This window comes from Pleurodeles waltl, chromosome 11 (genome assembly GCF_031143425.1).
Source record: "Pleurodeles waltl isolate 20211129_DDA chromosome 11, aPleWal1.hap1.20221129, whole genome shotgun sequence".
NCBI lineage: Eukaryota > Metazoa > Chordata > Amphibia > Caudata > Salamandridae > Pleurodeles > Pleurodeles waltl.
The window spans coordinates 1,004,752,283-1,004,772,826 of NC_090450.1; the positions used below are offsets into that span (position 1 = coordinate 1,004,752,283).

Here is a 20,544-nt window from a genome sequence, read left to right on the forward strand (position 1 = left end):
ACTCTAATCTTATCCTTGCACCTAAACCTGTCCCTGCACTCGAATCCTATCCCTACACCTAAACCCTAATCCTGCACTCTAATCCTGTCCCTGCACCTAATCCTGCACGCTAATCCTATCCCTGCACTCTAATCCTGTCCCTGCACCTAAACCCTATTCCTGCACTCTAATCCTGTGCCTGCACCTAATCCTAATCCTGCACACTAATCCTATCCCTGCACCTAAACCCCGTTCCTGCACTCTAATCCTATCCCTGCACCTAAACCCTGTTCCTGTACTCTAATCCTATCCCTGCACTCTAATCCTATCCCTGCACGCTAATCCTATCCCTGCACCTAAACCACGTTCCTACACTCTAATCCTATCCCTGAATGCTAATCCTATCCCTGCACCTAAACCTCGTTCCTGCACTCTAATCCTATCCCTGCACCTAAACCCCGTTCCTGCATCTAATCCTATCCCTGCACCTACATTCCGTTCCTGCACTCTAATCTTATCCTTGCACCTAAACCTGTTCCTGCACTCGAATCCTATCCCTGCACCTAAACCCTAATCCTGCACTCTAATCCTGTCCCTGCACCTAATCCTGCACGCTAATCCTATCCCTGCACTCTAATCCTGTCCCTGCACCTAAACCCTATTCCTGCACTCTAATCCTGTGCCTGCACCTAATCCTAATCCTGCACACTAATCCTATCCCTGCACCTAAACCCCGTTCCTGCACTCTAATCCTATCCCTGCACCTAAACCCTGTTACTGTACTCTAATCCTATCCTTGCACTCTAAACCCTGTTCTTGCACTACAATCCTATCCCTGCACCTAAACCCCGTTCCTGCACTCTAATCCTATCCCTGCACTCTAATTCTATCCCTGCATCTAAACCCCATTCCTGCACTCTAATCCTATCCCTTTACTCTAATCCTATCCCTGCACGCTAATCCTATCCCTGCACCTAAACCCCGTTCCTGCACTCTAATCCTATCCATGCACTCTAAAACCTGTTCCTGCACTCTAATCCTATCCCTGCACCTAAACCCCATTCCTGCACTCTAATCCTATCCCTGCACTCTAATCCTATCCCTGCACGCTTATCCTATTCCTGCACCTAAACCCCATTCCTGCATTCTAATCCTATCCTTGCACTCTAAACCCTATTCCTGCACTCGAATCCTATCCCTGCACCTAAACCCCCTTCCTGCACTCTAATCCTATCCCTGCACTCTAATCCTATCCCTGCACTCTAATCCTATTCCTTCACGCTAATCCTATCCCTGCACCTAAACCCTGTTCCTGCACTCCTGCACTCTAATCCTATCCCTGAACGCTAATCCTATCCCTGCACCTAAACCCCGTACCTACACTCTAATCCTATCCTTGCACTCAAAACCCTGTTCCTGCACTCTAATCCTATCCCTGCACTCTAATCCTATCCATTCACGCTAATCCTATCCCTGCACCTAAACCCCGTTCCTGCACTCTAATCCTATCCCTGAACGCTAATCCTATCCCTGCACCTAAACCCCGTTCCTGTACTCTAATCCTATCCCTTTACTCTAATCCTATCCCTGCACGCTAATCCTATCCCTGCCCCTAAACCCCGTTCCTGCACTCTAATCCTATCCTTGCACTCTAAACCCTGTTCCTGCACTCTAATCCTATCCCTGCACCTAAACCCCATTCCTGCACTCTAATCCTATCCTTGCACTCTAATCCTATCCCTGCACGCTAATCCTATCTCTGCACCTAAACCCCGTTCCTGCACTCTAATCCTATCCTTGCACTCTAAACCCTGTTCCTGCACTGTAATCCTATCCCTGCACCTAAACCCCCTTCCTGAATTCTAATCCTATCCCTGCACTCTAATCCTATCCCTGCATCCTATCCCTGCACCTAAACCCCGTTCCTGCACTCTAATTCTATCCCTGAACGCTAATCCTATCCCTGCACCTAAACCCCGTTCCTGCACTCTAATCCTATTCTTGCACTCTAAACCCTGTTCCTGCACTCTAATCCTATCCCTGCACCTAAACCCCGTTCCTGCACTCTAATCCTATCCCTGCACGCTAATCCTATCCCTGCACCTAAACCCTATTCCTGCACTCTAGTCCTATTCCTGCACCTAAGCCGCATTCCTGCACTCTAATCCTATCCCGGCACCTAAACCCCGTTCCTGCACTCTTATCCTATCCCTGCACTCTAAACCTATCCCTGCACGCTAATCCTATCCCTGCACCTAAATCCCGTTCCTGCACTCTAATCTTATCCTTGCACCTAAACCTGTCCCTGCACTCGAATCCTATCCCTACACCTAAACCCTAATCCTGCACTCTAATCCTGTCCCTGCACCTAATCCTGCACGCTAATCCTATCCCTGCACTCTAATCCTGTCCCTGCACCTAAACCCTATTCCTGCACTCTAATCCTGTGCCTGCACCTAATCCTAATCCTGCACACTAATCCTATCCCTGCACCTAAACCCCGTTCCTGCACTCTAATCCTATCCCTGCACCTAAACCCTGTTCCTGTACTCTAATCCTATCCCTGCACTCTAATCCTATCCCTGCACGCTAATCCTATCCCTGCACCTAAACCACGTTCCTACACTCTAATCCTATCCCTGAATGCTAATCCTATCCCTGCACCTAAACCTCGTTCCTGCACTCTAATCCTATCCCTGCACCTAAACCCCGTTCCTGCATCTAATCCTATCCCTGCACCTACATCCCGTTCCTGCACTCTAATCTTATCCTTGCACCTAAACCTGTTCCTGCACTCGAATCCTATCCCTGCACCTAAACCCTAATCCTGCACTCTAATCCTGTCCCTGCACCTAATCCTGCACGCTAATCCTATCCCTGCACTCTAATCCTGTCCCTGCACCTAAACCCTATTCCTGCACTCTAATCCTGTGCCTGCACCTAATCCTAATCCTGCACACTAATCCTATCCCTGCACCTAAACCCCGTTCCTGCACTCTAATCCTATCCCTGCACCTAAACCCTGTTACTGTACTCTAATCCTATCCTTGCACTCTAAACCCTGTTCTTGCACTACAATCCTATCCCTGCACCTAAACCCCGTTCCTGCACTCTAATCCTATCCCTGCACTCTAATTCTATCCCTGCATCTAAACCCCATTCCTGCACTCTAATCCTATACCTTTACTCTAATCCTATCCCTGCACGCTAATCCTATCCCTGCACCTAAGCCCCGTTCCTGCACTCTAATCCTATCCATGCACTCTAAAACCTGTTCCTGCACTCTAATCCTATCCCTGCACCTAAACCCCATTCCTGCACTCTAATCCTATCCCTGCACTCTAATCCTATCCCTGCACGCTTATCCTATTCCTGCACCTAAACCCCATTCCTGCACTCTAATCCTATCCTTGCACTCTAAACCCTATTCCTGCACTCGAATCCTATCCCTGCACCTAAACCCCCTTCCTGCACTCTAATCCTATCCCTGCACTCTAATCCTATCCCTGCACTCTAATCCTATCCCTTCACGCTAATCCTATCCCTGCACCTAAACCCTGTTCCTGCACTCCTGCACTCTAATCCTATCCCTGAACGCTAATCCTATCCCTGCACCTAAACCCCGTTCCTACACTCTAATCCTATCCTTGCACTCAAAACCCTGTTCCTGCACTCTAATCCTATCCCTGCACTCTAATCCTATCCATTCACGCTAATCCTATCCCTGCACCTAAACCCCGTTCCTGCACTCTAATCCTATCCCTGAACGCTAATTCTATCCCTGCACCTAAACCCCGTTCCTGTACTCTAATCCTATCCCTTTACTCTAATCCTATCCCTGCACGCTAATCCTATCCCTGCCCCTAAACCCCGTTCCTGCACTCTAATCCTATCCTTGCACTCTAAACCCTGTTCCTGCACTCTAATCCTATCCCTGCACCTAAACCCCATTCCTGCACTCTAATCCTATCCTTGCACTCTAATCCTATCCCTGCACGCTAATCCTATCCCTGCACCTAAACCCCGTTCCTGCACTCTAATCCTATCCTTGCACTCTAAACCCTGTTCCTGCACTGTAATCCTATCCCTGCACCTAAACCCCCTTCCTGAATTCTAATCCTATCCCTGCACTCTAATCCTATCCCTGCATCCTATCCCTGCACCTAAACCCCGTTCCTGCACTTTAATTCTATCCCTGAACGCTAATCCTATCCCTGCACCTAAAGCCCGTTCCTGCACTCTAATCCTATTCTTGCACTCTAAACCCTGTTCCTGCACTCTAATCCTATCCCTGCACCTAAACCCAGTTCCTGCACTCTAATCCTATCCCTGCACGCTAATCCTATCCCTGCACCTAAACCCTATTCCTGCACTCTAGTCCTATTCCTGCACCTAAGCCGCATTCCTGCACTCTAATCCTATCCCGGCACCTAAACCCCGTTCCTGCACTCTTATCCTATCCCTGCACTCTAAGCCTATCCCTGCACGCTAATCCTATCCCTGCACCTAAACCCGTTCCTGCACTCTAATCCTATCCCTGCACCTAAACCCTATTCCTGCACTCTAATCTCATCTGTGCACTATAAACCCTATTCCTGCACTCTAGTCATATTCCTGCACTCCAATCCTATCCCTGCACCTAAACCCATTCATGTACTCTAATCCTATCCCTGCACTCTAATCCTAGCCCTGCACTCGAATCCTAGCCCTGCACCTAAACCCTGTTCCTACACTCCAATCCTATCCCTGCACCTAAATCCTGTTCCTGCATCTAATCCTGTCCCTGCACCTAAATCCCGTTCCTGCACTCTAATCTTATCCTTGCACCTAAACCCGTTCCTGCACTCGAATCCTATCCCTGCACCTAAACCCTAATCCTGCACTCCAATCCTATCCCTGCACCTAAACCCTGTTCCTGCACTCTAATCCTGTCCCTGCAACTAATCCTGCACGCTAATCCTATCCCTGCACTCTAATCCTATCCCTGCACCTAAACCCTATCCCTGCACTCTAATCCTATCCCTGTACTCTAATCCTAGCCCTGCAAGCTAATCCTATCCCTGCACTCTAAACCCTATCCCTGCACTCTAATCCCATCCCTGCACCTAATCCTATTCCTGCACTCTAATCCCATCCCTGTACTCTAACCCCCATTCCTGCACTCTAAACCCTATCCCTGCACTCTAATCCCATCCCTGCACCTAATCCCATCCCTGCACCTAATCCCATCCCTGCACCTAAAATCTACCACGTTTTGATGATGTACCTTTTCGGTGCTTTCTGTATATGCCTTTCTGTAGACTACATTTTCTATGCCTTAAATCTGGTGTTTTAAAAGATACCTTTCCCAGTGGGTCTGTGGTGTTCTAAGGTAAACTACGTGCTAGAGCTGGCACAGTGAGTACTCAAATATGGCCACCTGGCTTGGGGCCTTCTATGAAACTGTTTGGTCAACTCTGTTGGCATAGTGAGGTGCTGGTGCTGCTGCCCAGGTCTGTTGGCATAGTGAGGTGCTGATAGATACTGCTGCCCAGGTCTGCTGGCATAGTGAGGTGCTGATAGATACTGCTGCCCAGGTCTGCTGGCATAGTGAGGTGCTGATAGATACTGCTGCCCAGGTCTGTTGGCATAGTGAGGTGCTGATAGATACTGCTGCCCAGGTCTGCTGGCATAGTGAGGTGCTGATACTGCTGCCCAGGTCTGTTGGCATAGTGAGGTGCTGATAGATACTGCTGCCCAGGTCTGCTGGCATAGTGAGGTGCTGATACTGCTGCCCAGATCTGTTGGCATAGTGAGGTGCTGATGGATACTGCTGCCCAGGTCTGCTGGCATAGTGAGGTGCTGATACTGCTGCCCAGGTCTGTTGGCATAGTGAGGTGCTGATAGATACTGCTGCCCAGGTCTGTTGGCATAGTGAGGTGCTGATAGATACTGCTGCCCAGGTCTGTTGGCATAGTGAGGTGCTGCTACTGCTGCCCAGGTCTGTTGACATAGTGAGGTGCTGATAGATACTGCTGCCCCAGGTCTGTTGCCATAGTGAGGTGTGGATACTGCTGCCACGGACTGTTGGCATAGTGGGGTGCTGCTACTACTGTCAGGTCTGATGGCATAGTGAGGTGCTGATAAATACTGCTGCCACGGACTGTTGGCATAGTGAGGTGCTGGTGCTGCTGCCCAGGTCTGTTGGCATAGTGAGGTGTGGATACTGCTGCTCGGGTGTGTTGGCATAGTGACGTGCTGATACATGTGCCCCAGGTCCATTGGCAGTGGGAGGTGCCAATGCTGCTGCCCCTGGTCTGTTGGCATAGTGAGATGCTGAAACTGCTGTCCCAGCTCTGTTGGCATAGTGAGGTTCTGTTACTGATACTCCAGGACTGTTGGCACAGTGAGGTATTTATACCGCTGCCACCAGTTACCAGAATTCATTGCTTTCCCTATTGCAGCAGCCATACAGCACAGTGTTGTCACCGTCCAACAACTCTGTTAGCAAACCGTGATGCTAATGCTGTCTCAACAGCTCCATTAGCAGAGTGCAGTCCTGATGGTGTCCCAAGAGGTCTGCTAGCACAGTGCGGAAGTGACACTGTTCTAACAGCTCTGATAGCAGAGTGCGGGTCTAATGCCTTTCCAACAGCTCTTTTAGCAAAGTGCAATGCTGATACAGGACAGTGACAGCATCGATACAGCAGCTGTTTAAGCAAAGTGTGGTCCAGATGCTGTTGCAACAGCCTTAATAACTGACTGCATTGCTAATACTGTTCCAATAGCTCTGTTAGCAGCATACAGGGCTGAGATTGCTACAGCAGCTCTATTAGTGGATACAGCTGAAACAGCTCTGTTAGTAGACACTGTTCCCACAGCTTTGTTAGCAGCGTGCATTGCTGATACAGTTGCAACAGCTCTGTTGGTAGATACTTGTAAGAAACTGGGTTTTTGATTGTGGGGTGGAAACCCTTCTCAAGCAACAACAACAGACCTTATTAGGGTGAACCACAAAATTAACCTGTCTGTAACCCTCTGGTAGCTTGGCACAAAAGCAGCCAGGCTTACCTTAGAGGCACTGTGTAAATTATTTATGCAGCTCACAAACAGTAACAAAGTGAAAACACAACACAAAAGATATCCCACACCAATGTAGAAAAAAAGAGTAAAATGTAATAAATAAAATGAGAACAAATTGGCATAAGTCCAACCAGGAGAACCAGAGATATGCAATTTTAAAGGTTTAAGTAGAAGTAGCACCAAGAAGCAGAAAGCACTAACTGGGAGTTTCTGGTTGCGTTAGATTGGGTCAAAGTCACAAGTTCCGGCCGACCACGATGGAGTGCGAGCCGGATACAGAGGCCAGTTTAATCATGCTCAAAAAGTTACCTTCTCAAAGTCCAGTGTGCAGAGTTCAAAACTTCAGTATTTCACAGGAGGAGCTCACGTGATGCCAGCCAATGGACTAGGACCTGGGTAGACTTCCTTTGAAGATCAGGAAATCGTACCAGCAGAGGCCGGCAGGGCTCAGGCAGGTCCACTTGCAGTTCCAGGCAGGGCCAGTTGCAGCGGGTCAGGTGGGCAGTTGCAGGGAGGCCCCTGGAGCTTGTTGTGTCCCTGTAGCTCAGAACAGTGGGCCACCCAACTGACTCTTAAAGTCATCCAGGTAGCCTGGGATGAACAGAGGGGACCCAGTCCTCATTCTCAGAGAGTAGGCTTGCCTCTAGCAGCAGGGCAGTCATCTGAAGAACAAACTAGGCCTCAAGCAGCATGGCAGTCCTCTGGGGAACCAGGCAGGCGTCAAGCAGTAGGGCAGTCTTCTGGTAGCAGTAGGGCAGTTCTTGGAAGATCAAGGCAAGCCTCAAGCAGCAGGCAGTCCTCTGGGGAACAAGCCAGGCCTCAGCCTGCAGGACAGTCCTCTGGAGAACAAGGCAGTCCTTCTGTAATGCCCACAAGTATACTGATCAGTGGCTCAGGAGGTCCAATATTTATACGTGGCGCCACCCTTTGAAGTGTGAGAAACTTCTACTCCACCCCCACATCTGGTTCTGGAAAGTTCCTTTCTTCGCCTGCCAGGCTCTAAGAGGTCCAGAGTAACGAAAGGCTGGTCTCAAGCTCCTTTGTGAATTTACTGGAGACAGCCCTTTGAAATGTAAGTGGGGCAGAGAACAGTGTTGTCCATCCCAGCCTAGAAGGATGGTCCTCTCCTATGTCCTATTTTTCCCTCTCTGGGCCCAATACACATATCTGATGGGGGAGCAATGAATAGGCCCAGGTAGCGGGAAACTCCTAGAAGGCATTGGAAAGTTCAGCACAGGAAAATGGCAACTTTCTAAAAGAAATAGCAACACAAAAAGATGATGGACAGAATGCTGAGCGTTGTCAAACATTCACCCCGAGTCAGAGATCTGGGTTTAAGCCATTGTTTCTTCGTTCACCACATCACCCCAGTTTGGACCCAGCTGTATGCAAATCAGTCTTAACCCTGCTCCTCATGGGAACAGTCCAGCTCAAACTGCCAGGCCAGGTCCTTCATGGACTGGAAACAAGCATCCTGGGACCGGTTTCAGGATATCACCCCTCATCAGTTAGACTAGTTTGAATCCAGTGGCACAGTAAGCACGGTATCCACATCTAATAAGGTATCCCAATATTGTCCTATTGGGGAAATCAGCCTTACAATAGTGAAAACCTAGTTTAGGACTTTTTCACTACCAGGACATGTAAAACGTAAAAAATGTGTCTTACTTTTTTAGATACAATGCACCCTGCCATCTAGGCTGGGTAGGGCCTACTTTAGTGAGGGCCTACATGTATTAAAAAGGGAGGTTTAGGCCTGACAAAAGGCTTATTTTTCCAGGTCGAATTGGCAGTTTAAAACTGCATCTAGGCTTCAGTAGCAGGCCTGAGACATGTTTTAAAGGGCTTCTAAAGTGGGTGTCACAATAAGTGCTGCAGACCCACCAGTCGCATTTAATTTACAGGCCCTGGGTACATGTAGTACCATTTTACTAGGGAATTATGAGTACATTAAATGTGCCAACTAGTAGACACTGTTCTCACAGCTCAGTTAGAGCTGTTAGTAAATACTGTTCTCACAGCTCAGTTAGAGCTGTTAGTAGATAATGTTCTCACAGCTCGGTTAGAGCTGTTAGTAGACACTGTTCTCACAGCTCCGTTAGAGCTGTTAGTAGACACTGTTCTCACAGCTCCGTTAGAGCTGTTAGTAGATACTGTTCTCATAACTCAGTTAGAGCTCTGTTAGTAGGTACTGTTCTCATAGCTCGGTTAGAGCTCTGTTAGTAGGTACTGTTCTCACAGCTCCATTAGAGCAGTTAGTAGATAACATTCTCACAGCATGGTTAGAGCTGTAAGTAGATACTGTTCTCACAGCTCGGTTAGAGCTCTGTTAGTAGGTACTGTTCTCACAGCTCCATTAGAGCAGGTAGTAGATAATGTTCTCACAGCTCGGTTAGAGTTCTGTTAGTAGATACTGTTCTCACTGCTCGGTTAGAGCTGTTAGTAGATCATGTTCTCACAGCTCCGTTAGAGTTCTGTTAGCAGATAATGTTCCTGTAAATCGTGTATCATACACTGTTCTTGTAGGTCTGTTAGCTGAGCTGATGTCGCAATGTCCCACAGCTGTATGATGTTCATGTGATGTCCCATGACCTCTGATTTGGTTTCACACTTGTGTTGTTGCCAGATGGAGAGAAGAACCATATTCAGTGAGCGGAGCAGTGCCGTGCATTACGCAAACTCCGATGAAGAGGAGGACGAGGAAGAGGAAGATGGCTACGACTCTCCGCACACAAAGAGGAAAGGTGCCTCAGTGGATGAATTCTTGAAGGGCTCGGAGCTGGGCAAACAGGTAATGCACCCCCTGCTGCTGTGCAGTGTCCAAGTGAGCTGGAGGTAATTACAACCCTTTTGGCTACCTGAGCCTTTCGTGAACACCAGACAAAAACAAGCACCAATGATGTTTTCAAATTGAGTAGGTAAATTTTGTAATGAAAAGAAGTAAATGCAATGTGTTAAAACAAAATATAAAAAAACATACTAAATGAGAGATCAGGGAAAGATAAGTGTCCATCTGTCTTCCTCACACAGAGTCCTCTCCCTATAAACAATAAATGCTTTGCTGATTTTTGTAATTAATGCCTTGTTGAAGGGAGCAGTGGGGGGGTGTGGGGGCTTTACCAAAAGCTTTCCTCCTGACCCTATTAGTGGATAAAAGGCCTTCATGCCTAATACTCAGACTTTCAGTGTCTCTTCGCTGGGTACGTGCTAATGCCCTGGCTGCTTTCACACCACAAACGAGAAAGCACAGGGGTTTGGGTGCCTCCATTAACCATTTGTCTGCTGCACTCAAACCTTAATGAGATGCACTTTGATTTCCAGCCATGCACAAGACTGAACTGAGAGTAGCTGGTTCATTTGAGAGTGTCATGGTTGGTAGTAATGTGATATATGCCCCTTAACCTTCACTAAGATTTGCTTTTTCGTGTTTAATCAGCTTTACTGTAGAACATATGAAATGCAAACACTAGTCAACATCACAAGTATAAGCAAGGAAACTGCAAGGCTATTAATCGATATACAGAGTCAAAGCTTTTAAACAATTTTATGCTGTAAAAGGGCGAAAATGGGTATAAAGAGGGGGAGGGGGAATAAAAATCTATATTTGGAGATTGGGTAGGTAGATACAATAATACATAAGTATAATGAGAAAAACCTGAGCCATGTTTCTGAGAAAAAAAGCAGAGAAAATACAAATTACGGTGGTATAAAGTTCTCAGATCTTATGGATTGGTCACATTGTTTAACATTGTTGTTAAGAAAATTCATTAATGAGCGCCAATATAAATCGCTATTTACCAGAGGCCTGCAAGCAGAAGCAAAAATAATATCTAAGCGATGATAATGCCATACCATATTCCACCAATCTGTGCCAGATATGCTAGATAAGGATTTCAAGTTAATTGTAACTTGCTGAAAAGCTAAGGCCAACATAAGATCAATTAATCCTTTTTTGTGAGCATGTAATTCAATATTATCTGATAGGCTACCTAAAAAACTTGAGATAACTGACTTAGGGCAATTTATTTTAAAAATTGTTGTAAGTTCGGACCAGACTATCTTCCAAAAAACGGCAGTAGGGGGGCATAAAAAAAGAACATGGGGCAAATCCCCCTTCAAACAACAACATGACCCACAAGCAGGGCAAGACGTATTACCAAATTTGGCCAGGGATGTTGGTGTATGATACAATCTATGACAAAGAAAAAACATGGATTGAATGGTAGAGGCTGATCTTGAAATTTTAAATATTCTGGACCATATTTTGTTCCAGAGAGAAATGGACCAATCGCATCCCATGTCAGATTCCCAAGTAAGTTCTACCTTTGCTTCAGGATGAGAGGGATCTGATGCTCGAAAATATTTGTATTTAAGTGAAGCTTTAAGATTCAGATATAATAATCTTAAAAGTTAATCTGGAAGAGAAGGGGAATGAGATATGGAATCTGGTGGAAATTAACAGTAAATATCCAAAACAGTCTCCATAAGAATTGAACATTTTTGCCAAAATGATCAAGGGTAGTCAAAAGTCACTTGAAATTGAGGAAAGGAGCGAGAATTTAGGCCATGAAATAGATCTTGAACCCAGATAATCCCCCCTGCTCCTCCAGAATTTCCAGTATAAGAGCCTATTATTTATAGTTATAAGAAGGTTATACTAAAGGGGGGAGATTAAAAAAGAGATTCTAGATGAACATTTTATTTGGTAGTAAGAATTTAACAAAAAGCAAGTATGTTTAAAGAGCGGAGAAGAAGTTATGTTATTTTATGAAGAGAATGTTAAAAGTTCTTTACTAGAGAAAGGTGTAAGCAATGCAAGTTCAATGACAAGCCATAAGGGAGTAAAGAGGGAGGGAGCAGAAGATATCCATTTGGCTGCTTGTTTCAGACAAAAAGCTTTATGATAAGTTCAAAAGTCTGGAAAATTCACACCTCCACTATCCTTAGCCCTTTAAAGACGTAAGAAGGAAATTCATGTTTTGTTTCTGATTCCAAAGGAATTTGGAAAGAAGTGACTCAACTTTTTTAAAGTAGATATCTGGTATATGAACTGGGGTCATGGACAAAATGTATTATAAAATGGGCATAATCATACTTTTTACAGAATTCATATGACCCCACCATACTAAATAAAGAGGATTCCAGGAGGACAGTAATTTATCAATTCTATTGAAACATTCCTTCATATTTATTTTAACAGACTCTAAAATGGAGTTAGTGAACCAAACGCCCAAGTATTTCATTTTAGAATTATTCCAATGAAACCCAGTGGAGTCAAAGGAATGTTTAGTGCATAATTTAGTAGGAGGCAGAATTTCTGTTTTCTCTGAATTCATTTTATAACCAGAGACTGATGAAAAGTCTGTAATCTCCTTAAGTATAGCATGGATTGAGATATCAGGGTTAGAAAGAAAGAAAGAGAAGAATATCATCCACATAGGTGGATAATTTTAAATGTTTATCTCCGTATTGAAAGCCTGATATAAGAGTATTGTCACAGATACGAGAAAGGAAAGGTTCAAGGGCTAAAACAAACAAAAGAGGGGATAAAGGACAGCCATGACGAACACCTTGTTGCAAGGAAAAATAGTGTGATATGCATCCGTTAATTAGTATTGCAGCTTGAGGATCTGTGTAAAGCAAGGAAATAAGTGAGATAATGTTGGTTCCAAAACCATACCATTCTAATACTTTAAGTAAAAAAGACCAACTCACTTTATCAAAGGCTTTTTCAGCATCAATGGAAATAGCTGCTAGAGGATACGAAAGGGAAGGAGCTTTATTTAATACATTAAAAAATAAACGAGAGTTATCTGAGGTTAGTCTGCCTTTAACAAAACCACATTGTTCTTTACCTATTAACTTGGGCAAAACGGCTCAAGTCGAAGAGCAAGTAACTTGGCAAAATTTGTATAATCTACATTTACAAGGGATATAAGACCATAATATTTGCACTGTGTAGAATCTCCTCCATCTTTATGAATTAGACAAATAGTAGCTTCCTGAAAAGTACTACCAGCTTCGCCAGTAAGGAAGAAAAACTGAAAGAGTTGCAGAAGTCTAGCGAGCAAAATATTGGAGAAATGTAAATAAAACTCTACAGTAAGCCCGTCTGGGCCAGGCGATTTTCCTTTTTTCAATGTATTAAGTGATTTGAGTAACTCTGTAATCAATAAGTCAGATTCAAGAGGATCAAAATTCAATAAATTATGAATAGGAGGTGAAATTGTTTTAAGATATGAATCGATAGGAGTAGAGTGAATTGGATATTCTGGAGTATATTTATTTTGGTAAAATTCAGTGAATTCGGCCAAAATATCCCTATCTTTAAATAAAAGTTTCCCATCTGATGAATGAATGGATTCAATAAAAGAATATTTCTAATTTTTCAAATAATTGGCTAAAGGTTCCTTGACTTGTTACGCCCACCATAATATTGAGCACTACTACTTAATAATGTGGAGAAGGCTTGATCAGTTGATTTTTTTATTAAAAGTTAATTTGGCTTGAACCAGTTCATGTAAATGTGAATCTGAAGACGAGAAATAAAATGTATGTTCTAAACGTCTGATATTAGATAATAAGAGCTTCTGTTGACGACCAAGATATTTATTTTTTAAAGAAAAAAACCTATAATAAAGCCACGAGCTGAGGCTTTAAAGGAGTCCCATAACAATTGGGGAGTTGTATCTGAAATAGTATTGAATAAAAATAATTCATTAATAAAAGAGGCAAAGGGGGTGGAGAAGTTGGGATATAACAAAAGCGCATTATTGAATCTCCATGTAGATGATTTGGGATGTGATCGAGCCAGATCCAAATTGGTGACAACTGGGGCATGGTCAGATATACCTATAGGCTCAGTAGAGGAAGAGATAAGTTTTTGTGTTAATGATTTACTACGAGAAATATGATGTGAGTGAGAAAGTGAACCCTGTGGGGGGGGGGAATAAAAAGAATATTCTTTAGCAGTGGGATTACATAACCTCCACGCATCAGCTACAGAGTTCTGGTAAATAGTGGAGTGAAATTGCTTGTGAGACTTATGTGTAAATTTTTTTTTTATATAGGAACAGTTAACGGAATATCATTAATAAGTAGCTTAACAATCAGCCATCTACCTTCAGAGTCATTTTCTTAAGACTCAACAATACAATTTAACTTTTTGTGACAAAGAATAACTACTCCATTTTTCTTAGTAGAGGTAGGAGAACAACATTTCGTTTTAGTTTTAATGCCTCATTTTCTGTAAAATGAGTCTTTTGCAGAAGTACTAAACCTGGATTAGAAGAGGCAAGATGAGATAATATTTTCTGCCTTTTCACAGGACTAACAAATCCTTTCACATTCCAAGATAACCCTAAATATAACCAACAGGAAATAAATATAGAACTACATGATCATTACTAATGCAAAAACTGTAAATGAAAACAAAAAGACTTTCAGGCATGGGAAAAAGAAAAAAGGAAGAGAAGAACATAGGAAAGAAGAAAAAGGAAAAAGAAAAGGGAAGGAAAAAGGGAGAAGGAATCAAGTGAAGTAAGAGATGACAGTACATGTCAGATTACGACTGATCAGAGTACCTTAATAGGAAACATGAAGGAAACAGGGAATGGCAACACACAGGAGACAGCACAACCAACACAAAGGAACGGGCCACACCGGAACCTCACATGGGAACAAATGGGAAACGGAGATATGGATGACTACGACGCTCTGTAAAGAGATTAAATAGATATGGATTAAACCAGCATTAAACATTAATATATACTAATCTATGTCATATGGATCAAAAGTAAAAACACTTGGAATCAATATTTAATTCATCCTGAAAAGGAGGGGCCAGCAATGTTCATGAGTGAGAATGGATACATTTCCTGAAGTCTGCAGGATCTTCAAAAGAGGATGTGTTTTTCTGGAATGTAACTTTGAAAGTGCATGGATGAAACAAACCATATCTTGCACCTAGTGAATGTAATGCAGGATAAAGTTCAAGGAAATCTTTTCTTCGTTTAGCAGTAGCTGTAGACAAATCGTGGGCCAAAAATAGTTTGACACCAGACCATATAGGTCTTTTTTTAGTGTTTGCTGCATTTAAAACTTGTAAAAGATCTATGAACTTCAGAAATAAAATAATTACACCTCTGGGTCTTCTTGGGGTAGACAAAGAAGTAAGCCGGGGTCCCAGTCTATGTGCTCATTGAATATTCAAGACAGAAGATGAAGGTAAATCCAACAGTTTTGGTAGAAAGGAAGTGAAGAAAGCAACTGGATCTCTACCTTCAGTACCCTCTGGAAGACCATATAAGCGCAGGTTATTATGTCTGTTCCTGTTTTCAAGTTCTTCAGCTTATTTCTTTAGCATTGAAACATCCTTTTCCAGAGAAGCAATTTTAGAAGAGGATTCCAGTATGATGCTAACACTTTGTTCAACCAAGTTCATTCTATACTCCGTAGAAGATCATTTATCATTGAGATTTTGAATACGAGCATTAGTTTCTCAATAAATAGTCTCAAGGCTGTAATTTCCTCTAAAACAGTATCTAGAGCAACGGTACTCAAAGTACGGCCCGCGGGCCGCCAGCGGCCCCATGGACCTAGCTTGGCGGCCCGCGAGACGCACACCAAACGCCATATCATAATGGCAGCAGTATGTAAACATAGAAGAGGGCCGCGGGAGCATGCGCAACAGTGGCTTCCTTGCGCATGCTCCCGCGGCCCTCCTCTATGTTTACGTACGGCGGCCATTGTTTATGGCGTTACCCTGACGATCCTGGAAGCCAAAGCCCCATAAAAGTCAGCGCTTGCAGCTAACTTATACGGGGCTTTGTCGTCTGCTTCCTGTCACCGTCTCCACGTCTGCTGCCCGCCTGCCTGCCTGCTGTTCCACATTTGTGGCATCTTTACAGTGCTTTGAGTCAGGTAAGGCTCTTTGGTTATTTATTTATTTGTTTTTAATGTAGTGTGTGTTACTGGGGTAGGCGTGAGAGCAGATTGCGCTGTGTGTGTGCAGATGGCGCTGTGTGTGTTACTGGGGTAGGGGTGGGAGCAGATGGCGCAGTGTGCAGATGGCGCTGTGTGTGTTACTGGGGTAGGGGTGGGAGCAGATGGCGCAGTGTGCAGATGGCGCAGTGTGTGTTACTGGGGTAGGGGTGAGAGCAGATGGCGCTGTGTGCAGATGGCGCAGTGTGTGTTACTGGGGTAGGGGTGAGAGCAGATGGCGCTGTGTGCAGATGGCGCTGTGTGTGTTACTGGGGTAGGGGTGAGAGCAGATGGCGCTGTGTGCAGATGGCGCAGTGTGTGTTACTGGGGTAGGGGTGGGAGCAGATGGCGCAGTGTGCAGATGGCGCTGTGTGTGTTACTGGGGTAGGGGTGGGAGCAGATGGCGCAGTGTGCAGATGGCGCTGTGTGTGTTACTGGGGTAGGCGTGAGAGCAGATTGCGCTGTGTGTGTGCGCTGTGTGTGTGCAGATGGCGCAGTGTGTGTTACTGGGGTAGGGGTGGGAGCAGATGGCGCAGTGTGCAGATGGCGCTGTGTGTGTTACTGGGGTAGGGGTGGGAGCAGATGGCGCAGTGTGCAGATGGCGCAGTGTGTGTTACTGGGGTAGGAGTGAGAGCAGATGGCGCTGTGTGCAGATGGCGCAGTGTGTGTTACTGGGGTAGGGGTGAGAGCAGATGGCGCTGTGTGCAGATGGCGCTGTGTGTGTTACTGGGGTAGGGGTGAGAGCAAATGGCGCTGTGAGCAGATGGCGCAGTGTGTGTTACTGGGGTAGGGGTGAGAGCAGATGGCGCTGTGTGTGTTACTGGGGTAGGGGTGGGAGCAGATGGCGCTGTGTGCAGATGGCGCAGTGTGTGTTACTGGGGTAGGGGTGAGAGCAGATGGCGCTGTGTGCAGATGGCGCTGTGTGTGTTACTGGGGTAGGGGTGAGAGCAGATGGCGCTGTGTGCAGATGGCGCAGTGTGTGTTACTGGGGTAGGGGTGAGAGCAGATGGCGCTGTGTGCAGATGGCGCTGTGTGTGTTACTGGGGTAGGGGTGAGAGCAGATGGCGCTGTGTGCAGATGGCGCAGTGTGTTTTACTGGGGTAGGGGTGAGAGCAGATGGCGCTGTGTGTGTTACTGGGGTAGGGGAGGGAGCAGATGGCGCAGTGTGCAGATGGCGCTGTGTGTGTTACTGGGGTAGTGTGCAGATGTTTTGAAAAAGGGGGTGGGGTGGTTGTTCCCCCTCTACACCCCGCCCCCTCTACACCCCGCCCCCTCTAAGCCCCGCCCCCCGCTGTCACTTCAGTGCGGCCCTCGGCCGCAAACCATACTGCAATTTTGGCCCCCGAGAAAAAGTTTGTGAGTACCCATGATCTAGAGAAACAGGAGAAGTAGACTTCGGAGGGAAAGGTGGGTCCTGTTTATGTTTTATATTTGTCGAAGATGATAATGACGAGTTTGAGGGTAAGAGCGTAGAAGTCAGCGGACGAGGGGATTGTGATTGAGCCATGTCGACAGGAGAAATTGAAGCTTCCATCAAAGGAATCATGAAAGACTGATCTGAATCCAAGATAATATTTGACTAAGTTTTAATAGACTGCAAAAGTTTCTTGCTCTTTCCCATGTATTCCAAATTTGAAGAAAAGCCTGAAGAAGATGACATGAAAGACGAGCCAACAAGACCCCAGATTCAGTTCTGAGAGAAAATGACTGAAGTTCAACGAAAATAGTGATGCTTCAAAAAATACACAAAGTAACTCCAAGAAAAAAATGAGTAGAAAGTATCCAACCTTCAAATAACCTTTTTAAATTAAAAAATATGGGAGGGACATGAGAACTAGTGACATAAGTGAGTAAAATGTCATTTCATGAGGCAACGAGAGATGAAAGAACAGCGAGCTGAAGAAAACAAAATGGCGGCCCCAGTAATTCAGTCAGCAGAACTGCATTTTTAAAGTTCATAAGTACCTTAAGAGGCTTTGAATTGATAAAAATCCATTCCTGGCATTTCCCCCCACAAGAATCAATGATTAGGGCGATCCAACACTGGAAAAATGAAGTTCCGGTGCTGCGCCGAGCTCCGTGACTAGGCGACCATCTTAGGTGGCGTTCTACCCACGTCCCCCTAAGGTTTGATTTTAATAATATCTGTATATGCAGAAGGAGGGGCACACTTAGTACATCCTTCAATACAAACATCAGTGTATTTAATTTTAGGAAGTGTCCACAAAACGTTTGGTTTTCGCAAAAACAGCTGACATGTTTCCATCCTGGGACACTCTTCTGAATTCACCGTTATATATTCACTTCACGTTCATACACACATGTACACATACTCCCGTTGTCCTCGCCGATTTAATTTGTGGTCCCTTCTGTGCTCCCAGTGAAAAGCCTGTATTGGAAAAACTATTGAGCTTTCTTTTGAAATGTAATATCAAATTATTGGCTTTACCAATGTTTGCTTTCTTTGACTTAAGAAAACAAAGAAAACACTGATAATGGCTGCCAGTGTGGGCACATGCACTTTGACATCGTGATGTGATGGGATCAGGCATACTTTTTTATATTTACCTCTCTGAAATTGCTGATGGCTATCTTGGACTGGTAAACAAAAAAATACAATAATATTTTAAACTGGCCCCTACGGCATTGCAATTTATACGCATGCAACTGCAGCCACTTTCAAATGTTCTTCTCTGCAAAAAAACCATTTTAAGATAACTGTGGTGGCATGCGTCATGACATCACAACATATTGGCACACTGCACGCCACAGTGGCCATCTTGGAATGGTGTATTCTCAAAGAAAGCACATCCAAAGAGGGCCACGGTTGAGTGCATATGAACTGTGACACACCAGCAGCCATTTTAGCATCACATTTCACATTTTTATTTATTGTGCCTAGATGGCAGATGACCATTTAAAAAAAATGAAATAAAAAATTAAAGTGTGCTGCTGTGTAGAAAAGTACCATCTTGCCTGGCATGTTACCCCCATTTTTTACTTGTGTGTCAGTTTGTTTTTGCCTGTCTCACTGGAATCCTGCTAGCCAGTGCTCATAGTTGTGGCCTGAATGTGTACCCTGTGTGGTGCCTAACTGTGTCACTGAGGCTCTGCTAAACAGAACCTCAGTGCTTTATGCTCTCTCTGTCTTTAAAATTGTTACTGCAGGCTAGTGCCCATTTTTACCAATTCTGATTGGCACACTGGAACACCCTTATAATTCCCTAGTATATGGTACCTAGGTACCCAGGGTATTGGGGATCCCTATGGGCTGCAGCATTTCTTTTGCCACCCATAGGGAGCTCAGACCATTCTTACACAGGACTGCCACAGCAGCCTCAGTGAAATAGTCCACGTTATTTCACAGCCATTTTACACTGCACTTAGGTAACTTATAAGTCACCTATATGTCTAAACCTCACTTGGTGAAGGTTAGGTGCAAAGTTACTAAGTGTGAGGGCACCCTGGCACTAGCCAAGGTGCCCCCACATACTTCAGGGCAATTTCCCCGGACTTTGTGAGTGCGGAGACACCATTACACATGTGCACTACATATAGGTCAATACCTATATGTAGCTTCACAATGGTAACTCCGAATATGGCCATGTAACATGTCTAAGATCATGGAATTGTCCCCCCCCATGCCAAATCTGGTATTGGGGTGCCAATTCCATGCATCCCTGGGGCTCCAGCATGGCCCCCGGGTACTGCCAAAACCAGCTCTCTGGGGTTTTCACTGCAGCTACCGCTGCTGCCAACCCACAGACAGGCTTCTGCCCTCCTGGGGTCTGGGCAGCCCAGTCCCAGGAAGGCAGAACAAAGGATTTCGTCGGAGAGAGGGTGTTACACCCTCTCCCCTTGGAAATAGGTGTTAAGGGCCTGAGAGGAGTAGCCTCTCCTGGCCTCTCGGAATGCTTTGAAGGGCACAGATGGTGCCCTCATTGCATAAACCAGTCTACACTGGTTCAGGGATCCCCCAGCCCTGCTATGGCGCAAAACTGGACAAAGGAAAGGGGAGTGACCACACCCCTGTCCATCACCACCCCAGGGGTGGTGCCCAGAGCTCCTCCAGTGTGTCCCAGACCCCTGCCATCTTGAATGCAGGGGTGTGAGGGCACAATGGAGGCCTCTGAGTGGCCAGTGCCAGCAGGTGACGTCAGAGACCCCTCCTGATAGGTGCTTACCTGACTAGGTGGCCAGTCCTCCTCTGAGGACTATTTAGGGTCTCTCCTGTGGGCTTCTCTTCAGATAACGAATGCAAGAGCTCACCAGAGTTCCTCTGCATCTCCCTCTCCGACTTCTGCCAAGGATCAACTGCTGACTGCTCCAGGACGCCTGCAAAACTGCAACAAAGTAGCAAGAAGACTACCAGCGACATTGTAGCGCCTAATCCTGCCGGCTTCCTCAACTGTTTCCTGGTGGTGCATGCTCTGGGGGCAGTTTGCCTTCACCCTGCACTGGAAGCCAAGAAGAAATCTCCCGTGGGTCGACAGAATCTTCCCCCTGCTAACGCAGGCACCA

At 45.4% G+C, this 20,544-nt stretch overlaps 1 protein-coding gene across 2 annotated transcripts in view; it reads left to right on the top strand.

The window, feature by feature from the left end:
• Window positions 1–20,544, top strand: part of RIMBP2 (RIMS binding protein 2) — a 1,257,287-nt gene that overhangs the window by 1,071,369 nt on the left and 165,374 nt on the right. For both annotated transcript variants that reach the window (XM_069215362.1, XM_069215363.1), the window contains one exon: window positions 9,668–9,832. In XM_069215362.1, the coding sequence (XP_069071463.1) occupies window positions 9,668–9,832 (165 nt within the window). The remainder of the gene's footprint in view (window positions 1–9,667; window positions 9,833–20,544) is intronic.